General features: G+C 40.7%; 1 protein-coding gene across 7 annotated transcripts in view; it reads left to right on the top strand.

Annotated features, from left to right (window-relative positions):
* MARK3 (microtubule affinity regulating kinase 3) overlaps positions 1 to 13893 on the top strand; it is a 110048-nt gene that overhangs the window by 64627 nt on the left and 31528 nt on the right. For all 7 annotated transcript variants that reach the window (XM_032771596.2, XM_032771601.2, XM_032771602.2 and 4 more), the window contains 6 exons: positions 34 to 270; positions 368 to 487; positions 1849 to 1948; positions 2204 to 2316; positions 6141 to 6294; positions 8950 to 9167. In XM_032771596.2, the coding sequence (XP_032627487.1) occupies positions 34 to 270; positions 368 to 487; positions 1849 to 1948; positions 2204 to 2316; positions 6141 to 6294; positions 8950 to 9167 (942 nt within the window). The remainder of the gene's footprint in view (positions 1 to 33; positions 271 to 367; positions 488 to 1848; positions 1949 to 2203; positions 2317 to 6140; positions 6295 to 8949; positions 9168 to 13893) is intronic.

Raw genomic sequence — 13893 nt, forward strand, 5'->3', positions numbered from 1 at the left:
TACAACACAGTATTTTTCTTTTCTTTCTCCCAGGCTGAAAATCTGTTGCTAGATGCAGATATGAACATTAAAATAGCAGACTTTGGTTTTAGCAATGAGTTTACAGTTGGAAATAAACTGGACACATTTTGTGGCAGCCCACCATATGCTGCGCCAGAGCTTTTCCAAGGCAAGAAATATGATGGACCTGAAGTAGATGTTTGGAGTTTAGGTGTTATTCTTTACACTCTTGTTAGTGGATCTCTTCCTTTTGATGGACAGAACTTAAAGGTATATTACTTACACTCTACTCACTGTTGTAATAATTCAACAACAGTATTTTAAACAGTGCCTCTGACTTTTTATAATTTGCGCCCTTTCTCCCAAGGAACTGAGAGAGAGAGTACTAAGGGGAAAATACAGGATCCCTTTCTACATGTCAACAGACTGTGAAAACCTCCTCAAACGTTTTCTGGTGCTAAACCCAACTAAAAGAGGCACTCTAGAGGTAATAGCCTGAGTAAAATACTTTCAGACAAAATTATGATTAATGGTGATTTAACAAGCTTCATTTGTACCACTAATACTTGCTATTCCTCTCCCTCCCCCATTAGCAAGTATTTAACTTCAGTTGATATTTGCTGGATTTGCTTCCCTGAGAGTTCTAGTGTGAGTTTTTGGCACAAAAATGGCAAAGTTGCACCTGTTTCCCTTAAGTCAGTTTCTCAGTATAGTGAATAAAGTTTTTTCCATGCATATGCAATCTAGTGCACACCTTTAGATGGTTGCCTACTTACATGTGCACTCTGAGCATGCACCTGGCTTAAGTGGGCAAATCCATAATGCATGAAGAAATTGGAGTTTCTTGCATGCAACCCTAATTTGAATACACATCAGGAGTTTTCATGCCTACATTGAGAAGTCACTTAAGAGCACATATCTTTGAAAACTTGATATTTGTCTGTTTCCTTAAAAGCTAATAACCCAAAGCACAATAGTATCACTATTGTAAACTGTAGTTTTGAACTTTCAAAACCACAGTATTCTGCAGTAAGGTATCTTGAAGATGTATTCAGTAATCACATGAGGAGAAGTTACTGATTACTCCCTTTAAAAGTAGGGCACTATGGCTAGGCATAGCTTGCATTTTAGTACATTCCTATGAAAGGCTGTCGGAGTACAGTCTAATATAAGTGACTTCCTAAATAGTTCAACATTAGAGAAGGGTTAAAATCTCAGTTTGGATTTTCTTAACCATAATACTTTTAAACAGGTGCTTTTATCTGCTGTTTTTTTCCTTTTGTGTTCTTTGTCAGTACTTCATGCTCTAATTTAACTCCTTGGAGAACTGACTAGTTCCCAAGTGAGTAATATTTAGCATGGGGAAGTCTGCTAGAAGTTTTGTGGCTGAAAGAGGGCATTAGTGTACAAAGTTCAGTGAAGGTTTCCTGGATTAGGATGGTTTCCTGCATACAGATTGTTGTCTGGAAGAAATCTTAACTACTCTCCTCCCTGTGCTCCCACTGCAACCAGTCTCTCCACTACTAATACTTTGACCTTTATGCTGGAATACAGCTGGTGGGAAGTAGTCTGTTTAGGAACACAAGTCCAGGGGAGGAGAGGAAGGAGACCAGCAATAAAGCTGGCTAGTTTCAAATATGAGTTGGGAATTATTTGAAGCTTTCTGGGAAAGAATGATGGGTAGAATTAGAAGAGGAAGCAAGGACTTACCTCTACGCTCAAGTCTGGATTTGCTTGTCTTCAATTTTTCAGTGCTATACGTTTTTGATAGATGGAACTTTGACCTCTCAATGACTTGTTTTGTTTACAAGTAAATATCTTACACTACTAAGCAACCTATCTTTGTAGCAAATCATGAAGGACCGGTGGATCAACGCAGGGCATGAAGATGATGAGCTAAAACCTTTTGTGGAACCAGAGCTGGACATCTCAGACCAGAAGAGAATAGGTAATTCACTGTTTTCCAATATGTCCACATTTAACTTGCAGTGTTTTTGAGTTCATGTACTGTATAATCAGATCTGATCTGTGCTTAGTATGTATATTTAGGTATTTGTCTAATTAGATATTAATAGTAAAGTTGTTTCGCATTTAGATATTTTGTTCCATTGTTAGAAATAAACAGGTTTTTTGAACATGGAAACACTCAACCAGTGTGTATCTATTAAAGCATATTGTGACTTAGACTCCTTCTTTCTTTCAGATATTATGGTTGGAATGGGATACTCTCAAGAAGAAATTCAAGAATCCCTTAGTAAAATGAAATATGATGAAATCACAGCTACATACTTATTGTTAGGAAGAAAATCATCAGAGGTGAGTATAGAACAGGAAAAAAGTTTAGAATATTTTAATGTTAAATGCAGAAAAACTATTCAGAGCAAAAGAGTTCATTCAAGTGAAAGTTATGGTTCCTCTTCGAGAAATTGTTTACGTGAATTCCACTATTGGGTACATGGTCCACCGTATGGACAAGATCAAATTATTTTGGCCGATAATGTCTGTTGTGACTGCACCTATGTCCTAAATGTCCTTGCATGTCCCCCCTGCCCAAGGTCATAAAGGACAGAGCAAGCCCCATTGTCCATCAGTTCTTCAAGTGCTTGTCTCTGTATATTCCACTATTGATGTGCATGCACTCAGTACAATCCTGTTTGCATTCTTTTACTCTGCAGCATCCATTCAGGGCCACACCTATGCACAGAGTGAGCTTCCTTGTACCTCTAGCCAAAGACACAAAATATGGGGTGATCCCAACTTCCCCCCAGGTCACCGTCCCATGTCTTGCAGTGTGTGAGCCTCTTCCTTCACTGTGTCATTTACCCATTGTTTTGTAAATAGATATTTTATAGCTGGTGATTAGTGTTTAATTTTTTGATGGCATTTCCTTTCTTCTTTAACAAGAAGGAATTTTATTTTGCCTAAGTATCTGTCCTGGTACTTGATTGATAGTAATGACTGAACACAAGTCTCCAAGCTTCAGGTATTGCCCTTCATGTGAGATAGTAGTGCCTCTTAAATGGTGGGTATACCATATGCTTACAATGTCTGGGTGAGGGGCAGATAACAGAGAAATGTCATCTGTAAATTATTTTCAAAGAAAAACCAAAGATCCGGGGAGGCTTTCCTGAAAGTGGGCCTGCTGGAGAGGTTAAAGCATCCCTCTTGAGACCCTGAGATAGCTGTGGCAGCAGAAATTTCTGAGCACTCCTCATCTAAAAGGGCTTTTGTTGGCTCCTCTCGTTGTCGAGTTGAAAAAGCTGCCCCTAAAGATCTGATAAAATCTCAAGGGATAGGGAAGGAAAGAACAGAGTCCACACAGGGAAGAGAGAGAGGTCTCCATCACCAGGTCATTTTTCAGGAGCCACAAATCCTCTTGAGCCTCAGTTGAAAAGCATAGCACCAGGCCCGAAAAGGGATGCTCTGGAACCCAGTCAGGCATCAAACACAGTGCTTCTATGGAGTTTTCCCTTGTATTGATGCCATCCTGTCATAAAACTGCCAATGCAAAAGGCAGACAAGTGGTCAAAAGACTAACTGGTCTTTTCAGGACTGGACTTCTGACAGCCTCTTTCTAACTCCTTTGTCCCTGGTTGTGGGGTTACACCCCTACCCCCCACCTCCACACACACCTCTGCTGGGGATTCTGCTAGGACTCAGAAGACAGACACGCTGCACTCAGGGATGTGGGCTAACAGCAGGATTGGAATAAACACACTATTGGGAGCTGTCAGTAAGAGGGGGGCCAAGAACTGCCAATTGGAAAAGAATGTCCAGAGCATTGGGAGAGAAGGAAATTGGACAGTATGTTCACTGGAGTCAGGCTGAGAACAGGTGATTAGGGAGTATTCCAAGGGGGAAGGAAGCAGGGCAGAATGTGCAAGGGGGCAACAGAACCAAATAATAATAAAATGGAAGAAATTAAGAGCAAAAGAAGATGGCTTTGAGCTTTTTTTCTCCTTAAGCACCATGAAACACTTCTTAAAAAGGAGAACGTTTGTCAGATCAAAGACAGTCTCAAATAAATTATTTCTCCATCTGAACAATTGTTTTAGTTGCCTCAGATTTACTGTATAATCTTGAATGGAGCAAAAGTGGTCCAGGCTGTTGAAAGTGTGAGGAGAGGCAGTCTCTCTAGGATGTAGTCCACATTGAAATTTTGAGAGCCCATCTCTTAGCCAGAACTTACTGAGCAATCTTTAGAAATAATCTTTTAAAATAGATTTTTATCCTAATTTTTTTCAAACGTGTGTGCACTCATTAATATATGCACAATCCTCATTCGTTTAGTTTCAAAGATCTGTATTTTTTATTACACATATGGAGGAAGCATAGTAACTTTTTTCTTTTCAGGGAATGGGGGAGGAGGGGAATTTACACTTCACCTTTGTAGAACTCAGAGCTGAAAAATAGGAAAACTCTCTACCCCAAGGTTTCACAAACAGGGGTCGCCGCTTGATATTCTGAACAGAAAGAGCTCTCAGCTATCCTTGTAGCTGTGTTCATTGCTTCACACTTAACTCAACACATGTTCTAATCATCAGTGAAAATCCTGAAATCTTATTATATAGATTAACAGGACACTGAGGATACAAATCTGCCTACACAGGCTACTGCCTTTAGAATGCTTACAAAAACATGGCAGACGCTACATCTGATCTCCTTCCCACCTTGTCTCCCCCCACCTAGCCCCAGATATTTAAAACAATGTAATCAATCTCTTAGTATAATGCTTTAATGGGAGGAGAGGGTAAGGAGATATGGAGACAGGTTGGGGTAATGTGAGAATCATATATGAAGAGATGTAAGGGCAGTTGCCAACCAGAGAGAGAATTCTGTTCAGAATATCAATAGGTTCAACCATCACTGAGATCTGAGGGTATTTTTTATAGTCCAATTTTCAAGTTCTCTCCCATTTGGACTTTACTAATTAGTAGGGCTGTCAAGTAATTGCAGTTAACTCGCACAATTGTTTCAAATTAATTGTGATTAAAAATTAATCGCAATTAATCACACTGTTATACAATAGACATATATAATGAGGAGAGCATAGCAGTATAATATCTTTCAGCCAGGAAGCACTCAAGTTAACTAAGACCCTACCTAATTTGTGATAGTGTTGAAATTGCAGATCTCAGCAATATTAGGCTTCCATTGCAATTCTGTCAGCCGCCTGGGGCTAACAGCAGAAGCCCTGGCCACCAGTTGGCTGAGCCTGACAGTGAGAGCCCCAGCCATCGGCCACTGACAGCCAAAGCTCCCGCTGTCAGCCCTGTTCATTAATGAATGTAATATAGTTGCACAAAATGTCTGGTTATCAAAAAAAAATATATATCAGGCATAACATAATACTGGAATGTTTATGTTGTTCCAGCAAATTTTTCTTAAAAAAAGTCCTCTTCTCTGACTTCCAAATTACCACAATTAATAAAGGTCCATTATTACTTTTCTGCAATCTTCCATGTCTAATCTGCGACTCTCAGCCGCAGTTATTTGACAGTCATCCCATGATTCAAGTAGGGCCTTAGCAATAACTTTATTGTGAGCTAAAACACCAAATTTTGACTTCAGCACTATAGCCTATCATATGCTGGTTACCTTTAAACAAAAAACACCTTCAAATATTGGTTAAGCATTTTAACATATTTTTAAATGATCTGTTTTTGAATTGTAGGACCAAAAGTTTGATAATCACTCTATACTCACTTTGGGGCAGGGACTACATTCTAATGTCTGTATAAATGGAAGCAAACTATTCAGAAGCAAACATCCTCTTCTCTCCCCAACCTTGTCCTGTAAGGAAGGGGTTAGAAGATATTTGTTTCTCAGCAAAATAACTTTTTCATAAAATGCTCCTAATGTTTCAGAAGTAAATCAAACTGTACAATGTTTTGTGTAGTTATTGTAGCTTTGTACAGATTTGGTTACTTATTTGCCACCAGTTGAGTGAAAAATGAATAGAGTAGTACTCATATTTCTACTGGTCCTTCAGGCACAGAACTGGATCTAACTAATGCACTTTTAAGGAACATTTTAGTGTGAGAACCTTTTGAAATTTTGCTTACTTAGGATTATGTTCAGAATCTCTGGACATTGTCAAATTCATTTTGATTGAACCTCATTTTTAAATTTTCTCTTAGTTGGATGCTAGTGATTCAAGCTCCAGCAGCAATCTTTCCCTTGCTAAAGTTAGGCCAAGTAGTGATCTCAACAATAGCACTGGACAATCGCCTCATCACAAAGTGCAGAGAAGCATATCTTCCAGCCAAAAACAGCGACGGTACAGCGATCACGGTGAGTGACCCTGTTTCAGTGTGATGACGCACACCTACTATAAAATGTTCGATATTTCCTTACAGCCTCCACCTTTTAAAAGGGACCAACTTGCTTATGGTCTGGTCAGTTACAACCTAGTGACTAATTCATTGTTTTACAATGATCAGGTATTCTTATGTATAGTTACCTTCTAAAAGTGTACTGAGTGAACCATCTTATTCTATTATTATGGCAATATTTTCTCCTGCCTGTGAGGCCATCCCAGGAAAGTCTTGCTAAACAACATCTTGCAAGTTCTCTTGTTCAATATCAAGTGCATCCCACACCATCCCCCCACTTCCATTATGGTCATACAGCTTTTGTTTCCTTTTGGCGTTAATAGGTCAGCCTTTGTCTAAAAGAACTTGGAAAACTATCTGTCCCCCAGTATTTCTTCTCGTTTCCTGTGGTGGCTGTCACTTGAATGCCCTGCAGAGGTCCAGTTTTTAAAGAGTACTAGTGACCCCAGCCAAACTTAGAACTTTTCTGCCTCATGGGTATGCAGCACAGTCGCACAGAGTTTCCTAAATATCTTATAAATCTTCCTGCCTATACACTAATTTACAAAGGGAATCTCCTTTTGACCTGAATATACTACAGTGGTTATTTGCAGGCAGGAGAGGTTGCTTTCCCCTCTCTCTGCGTCTTCTCGGATTACATTGTCTGTTTTGTTAAATTTTCTAATCTATAGAATCAATTTGTTGGTTTTGTTTGAAGAGACTTGAATGTTTTTGACTTTATTTTTATCCCCATTAAAGTGTATCAGGAGAGGACGGGAAATCTGACTTTCAAAATATTACATCCACATCTCAACTCCTTACATTTCAATAGTTGGGAAAGGATTTGTACAAATAGTTGGGCCGTTGGACATTTTTCCTGATCTTCAGGTGTACCAGAACAGCTTTCTGCCATTCTTCCCCAATTCTGCAGGCACGTTGGGGCCTACAGCACAAATTAGGGTAGGTTGTGTGCCAGCAATAATTGCCCCCAGTTCCATTCCACTATCCCAGAGTGCCTGGAATTTAGCTTGGTCTGGCTGGGCTCTGGAATGCCTATTGAACTGGAAGGAATTAGAAACAAGCGACAAAGAACCTGCCATGAAAACTTTATGCAACTAGAAATCCCTTGCTCAAAGGAAATCTTTAACTGGGTTTAGACTAGCTTTCCAACCTATTGTGCCAGTGGCGAGAAAGGGAATAAAGCACAGCCAAATATATGGCCCAACACTTCAAGTAACAGAGGAATTACTAGAAAAGTACAATAGGCAGTGTTCAAATGTTGGACTTCTGGAGCCAAGCAAAACAAGGTAAGAGCCTTAAGGGGACTTTTCAGAGTGTTTAACACCAGATTTTTCATACATTAAAATCTAAGGAACATCTCCAACTGAAGAATTTAAATAGTTTTATGTTCACCACCCATCTGTCCTTACCAGAGAAAATGTATACAAATTCTGTATCTTTGGTGGAAAATTGCACTAAAGGGAGCTTTAAGAGTTGGCTTAAATCTCCAGCTTATTAAATTTTTAAAAATTGACTTTGTTTTTGAGCAACTCAAGTTTTACACATTTTTAAAAAGACAGAGATTAAAAATATTCAGAAGTTTGGAAAAGTTCTTAGAGTGCTTGCTCATGTCCATTCCATTGTCTGTGTGCGCTCACCATATGCACTGGTGTCGGAAGTTTTCCCCCAGTGGTATCTGTAGGGGACTGGCTCTGGCACCCTTTGGAATGGCACATATATGCGCCGGTATAAGAGGTGCCGCTAGCTCCCCCCTCCCTCAGTTCCTTCTTACCACAAATGACAGTGCTGGAATGTTTCCTTGCTTCGGCACGCTTTCCTATCTCTGTTGTGTCTAGTAGTGAATTTGTTGTATATAGTTGTTTAAAGTTGTACAGTTAATAGTTCTCTTAGTGTTAAGGTAGAAATAGTCCTGTACAGTACTTAGCCTAGGGACAGGGCATGCCCTGGGCTTCAAACCTTGTGACTGTTGCAAAAACCTTTGCCAGTCAGTGATCAGGCAGCTTCTATGGGGAAGTGTTTAGGGGAAACCCACATGAGCGACAAGTGTCGCATTTGCAAGAGCTTCAGGCCGCAGGCCAAGAGTGAGCAGGACATTTGTCTCCAAGGCTCCTTATGAAGTCGGTCCTTCCACTGGCCTCAGAGCCAATGAAATTGGACTCCGCTCCAAGCACTGTGGCCCCAGTGCAGCGCACACTGCCAGCAGCAACCTCTGACCAGTGCCCATCCCCATCCCCATCACCAGCTAAAAAGCAAAGAGAGGCTGGGAGGGGGCGTTCTCCTACGTCCTGTAAAGGGAAGGAGAGAGCGAAGACCTGAAAGGCTTTGAAAGACACTTTCTGCCAATCTGGGACCCAGTCTCCCAATGGGACCTCAGCCTGGTTCTCTCCAGGCTCACATGTCCACCCTTTGAGCCTATGGCTTCTTGTTCCCTTGTGCCAGGCTAGATGGACCTTTAATCTGACCCAGTATGGCCCTTCTTATGTTTTTATGATCCTCTGTCCTTTAAGTTTCATTTATTTTGACTTTTAAGATAAGTGCATATAAATGTATTTGCATAATGAATAACAAGCTTGATTACCTCCACATTTAGAAACAAAAAATATTTTCTTTTTAGCTGGACCATCTATCCCTCCAGTAGTGGCGTATCCAAAAAGAAGCCAGACTAGCACTACAGACAGTGACCTGAAAGAAGATGGAATTCAGACAAGGAAATCTAGCAGTAGTGCTGTTGGGGGACGAGGAATTGCTCCGGCTAGCCCCATGCTCGGAAATGCTAACAATCCAAATAAGGCTGATATTCCTGAACGTAAGAAAAGTTCAGCTGTCCCCAGTGTAAGTGGAAGCATTTATTCTTTAAAGCATATGAACATGAAACACTTTAAGAGTAGGAGAATGTCACTCAACCCAATGGCATGTCATTGGTTTTTGGTTTGTTTGTTTTTTAATGCTTTTATCTTCATCTCACTTCATTCCCCAGGTGCAAATGTAAGTATCTCATATACTTATTTGTATATGTTTGCTTCAGTCACCTGCCCAGGAACTTAATTCTTTTGCCTATTGCCATTTCTGAAATAGTTCGTTAGGATAGGAACCAAAGGTATGTCTTAAATAAATCCAAGACAAGAAAAGGAACTAAGAGGCTGTCCTGTGGAGCAGATAGTATGGGTCATGGGTGGTCTCTGAAATCCCACCTGCTCTCTTGGGTTTCCTCCTCCCGAAAAAGGGATCCCTGCCACAACTTTTATATCCTATATCCTTTTGTATACACCGATAAAAAGGGTCCCCTGTACATTGCACTAGGCATTCCTTAACACATCTTAAAAATGCAATTATACAGATTACTCAATGGACTTCTGCCCTCTGCCCAGTAATTAACATATTACCAGAGAGCTGTAGCTTTAAAAGCTTCTTCCCTTCCCCTTGCCCCCCAAAACAAAAAAAACTTATTTGAACTTAATTTTTGCTTAAATACAGTGCTCAGCTTTAGGACTTGAGTCCACTTTAAATGATACTCTGATCTTTCTGCTGAGTGCTTTGAGCTGATTAGTTTCAGTGAAACTTTCCCACAATAACTTCCAGATCCTTCAGCTGGTAAGTTACTAGGGAGCTGAGGTTATTCCTTCCTTCCGCACCTGTTATCTACCTTAGCTCAGTTCCCAGACCAGCTTGTCTCCGTTCAACTGAATGTTTTGCTTGATTGCCACCTTTATAATTAAGTTTGGAAAACAGTTTTCATAATAAGTCTGTTTCCACAAACTCAGACTTTCTGGAACATTCAGCTTCTGCACAGAAATCTTCCCTGCATTGTGAATTTTTTTTAAAGTATCAACAAAATCTCTTCAGCCGTTATCAAGCGTGGGATGGTATGTTTCTTTAAAGATGCCATCCTGGCAAGATTATTGCACTTGGATTCCATGGTCGCAATATAGAAAATGCAGAATTTCCCTAATTCAAACCTTTAGTCCTCTGAGGCCAAAAAGTAGCTCAGCAGAAGGCCCTCAATCTCTTATTGGTTGTGTACCAGCAGCAGCCACTACCTCCAGTTTCTGGAACCTTCCAGCCAAGTCATTCTCAGCTACAGGCTGGCAATGAACTCCTCCTGTAAGAGGGATCCCCTCCCTCTGCCTTCTCTTCAGCTGTGGTTCATACATCTGCTCTGACAGTGCTATGTGTATTCTTTTCTGGCCCCCACTCCCCTTCCTTCTGATCAGTGTTAAACTTCCTGTTAATTGCAGGGGCAGCTCCAGGCCCCAGCATGCCAAGCGTGTGCTTGGGGCGGCAAGCCGCGGGGGGCGCTCTGCCAGCGCCGCAAGGTCGGCAGGCAGGCTGCCTTTGGCGGCTTGCCTGCGGGAGGTCCTCCGAAGCCGCAGTACCAGCGGACTCTCCGCAGGCAAGCTGCCGAAGGCAGCCTGCCTGCCATGCTTGGGGTGGCAAAATGCCTAGAGCCGCCCCTGGTTAATTGTTTGTTTGTCTCTTGGTGTTCTGGGTAATCTGGTCCCAGAGTGTTAGGGCCTTTAAATTGGTTTTGTCCTACCACTGGCCTTCACTCCAGTAATCTTTTTTTTGTTTGGCAGCAATATGTTTTTGCTCCACACTCAGTATTATTGCACTCTTTTTTTTCAGCCCTTTTGCATTATAGCCTCAGTGCTTCATTCTTTGGTATTTTGGCTTGCTCTGTTGCACCAGCTAGATCCTGACATCAGTGACTTTATTCCAGTGGCTTTTAGTTTTACATTGGAATTGAAATCAAAATTTGGGCTATATTGAGAGATCCATGGAATACCTGCTTTGTTCATGGTAAAAGGTCCGACTTGCACACTGAATCAAACAGTGGCACTAATATAATTAGAAAAAGCATTATAACATTATAATACCACATAAAAGGGTACAGTGATAGTTCCTGGTTCTTTTAATGTTTAACCATATAAACTTAACAAGGTTTCCAATGCAAGTTCTTATGTAGTCTTTTTTAGAGTTCATTGTTATAACTGGTGTGCATTGGAAGCTGTTACTTCCCCCGCAGTTCAGGAATTGGCTAGAATATTTAAGGGCTGTGGTAGTTGGCATGCAGCCAAAAGGAAGTGGGTTGTCTTGTGCTGACCTACCATTCTGGGTGTAAAAAATCCTTCAGGTACAGAAGTTCCATCCTGTCTCTCTGATTGCATAAGGCCTAAAATTGATACTCCCTTGAGAACTTCCGAGAAGCAGAATTACTAGTAACTTCTTTCCTTTTTTAAACAAAAAATTAACTACTTTTTAATAAAAAGCTACTGCAAAATTGCAAAACTTTGAAACTTGGTATGGGCATAGTCCTTGTTGAAGACTAATGTATGATTTTGAAAAAGTCTTAACTCTTCTTTAACTGTTAGAACCATTAAACAATTGCATACTAAGCTTGTACAGCAGAATATTAAGTCTGCAGGAATACACTTCAAGGCACGTGTTGTGCATGTGTGTGCAGCTGATTAGTGTTTGTGGGTTTAGGGAACATAGAAGTTGTGCTTCTAAAGCTGATTGCACATGCAGGCCCTTGCAAGTCAGATAGCTCTGCAAACCGAACAGTTGTGCAGTAAGAATCAGATTAGTTCTACTAGCAAAATACTTGTCAAATTTATTTTGCTTTTAAAAGTTGCTGGAAACTAATATGTATTCTGCTCAATTAAAATATCAAAAAATAAGACTTTAGCAGCAACATAATTCTCCCATATTACTCATGCATACTGTTCATGGATTGCTTGATATTTCCAAATGTATACCTTATTGCTGTCTCCCAACCTAAAGGGCCTTCAGAATAGTTCAGGATGGTGGGGCAGAGGAAGGCAATTAGTGGGTGAAAAAGGCTTCAGGACCCTAGCTCTTACAGACTTTCTGCAAATGTGTTATGACATCTTTAGAAGAACCAACAAGTGACTCCTTGAAAGCCACTCACCTTCCCTCCTTCCTGTGGTTGTCTCTCCTAATGTAGCTGACTGTACATGCAGCTAAGTCGTCCAATGCAGCTGCAGCAGCCTGCCAGCCCAAACTTCTCTTCAGTATGCTCATGGTGCTCAGCTCAGCCTTTGATGGCATCAGAGGATGCTCCTTATTCCCAGAAACATGTAGCCACCACCTTCAAGTGTCCTCTGCAAAGTCCCACCCGTGAGATGCATCCTGGTAGCAGTGCCTGTTAGAGAGCTCACTCACCCCTCCTGTTCCCACCTGCATTCCCCTGTTTTCTCCGGGTGTGCCTATAAAAGGGGGTATGCCCTCTGCCACCTCAACTCTATCCATCTGTGACAGCAGACAGATACGAACTTCTGTGTATCCACTGAACCTGAATTTTCTCTCTTGAAGAACACAGTGTCTTAACTTAGTGTGTGTTAGTGTTTAGTTTTAAGTTAAGCTTAGGGTATGTCTCACTTAACATGCTGCAATGGCACCACTGTTGTGCTCCGACAGAGAAAAGCTAGAAAAAGGGGGTGGAGAGGCTCAGCTGTCATTCTGTCACACAGTGGCTCCAAAAAAGAAAAAAAAATTGAGAACCAACAAGTTAATAAATTGTACCATAAGATGTACGTCATACCACACACAGGGCAGAGATGCCAAGTTAATAGTGTTGTTACAACCTTTTGTATTGACTGGCAAGTTTAATGCATCGTTGAGGTTGCATAGCTAACAGATTTCATTTTCATATGCATGTATGTGTAAAATATATTGGCAGATTCCTGCGGACTTTATGCAGACGAACTCCCACTGAAGTCAGTATATGTTGTAAGGTCAAGCTTTCTACAGAGCTTTCACCAAATTCTTTAGCAAGGCATCTGGTTTCTTAGCAATGCAAGGCAGCAAACTAGAGGTTTTCTGGCAGCTTCAGATAAATTAAAAATTGTTTCATACTGTATTAAATATGAAAATGAATAATACAATCAGTGCATAATTTGCTGTTGCTTAATTTGGTGTTAAATTCAACTTTTTACACTTTCCGTCAATTTTTATCTTTCACCATGTCATGGATTTTTCTGTCTTCAGCTGGCTGTTTTGCTTACAATGTTCAGTAAGTTAATGCAGTGTTAACTTTTAAGCTGAATAATAATAAACATTAACACCCCATTCAAATGAATGGTGACTGTTTATATTTAGAACTGTTATTTCAGCTATTGGCAGGCTCGAGCACATGACTCCGCGTCAGCTTATAACCAGTAACAGCAAGTGCTAGACATTTCTTTTAAATGACACCTTGGATTCAAGTGTACAGTTCTGAAGAAATAAATGGATTTTTAATATATTCTGCAGCTGTGGAATTGTGGGGAATTTGGAACCTGATTATAAACTGATATGTATCGGAACTTTGCCTGAGAGACGACCGCAGGGAGCTGTCTTATATATATTGAACAACAGGTTTTTTACTGACCCCTCTTGGAACCTTTTTTCATCTTATCAGAGGGGTAGCCGTGTTAGTCTGGATCTGTAAAAGCAGCAGAGAATCCTGTGGCACCTTATAGACTAACAGACGTTTTGGAGTGTGAGCTTTCGTGGGTGAATACCCACTTCGTCAGACGCAGGTAGTGGAAATTTCCAG

Source organism: Chelonoidis abingdonii, chromosome 4, assembly GCF_003597395.2.
Source record: "Chelonoidis abingdonii isolate Lonesome George chromosome 4, CheloAbing_2.0, whole genome shotgun sequence".
Taxonomy (NCBI): Eukaryota; Metazoa; Chordata; order Testudines; family Testudinidae; genus Chelonoidis; species Chelonoidis abingdonii.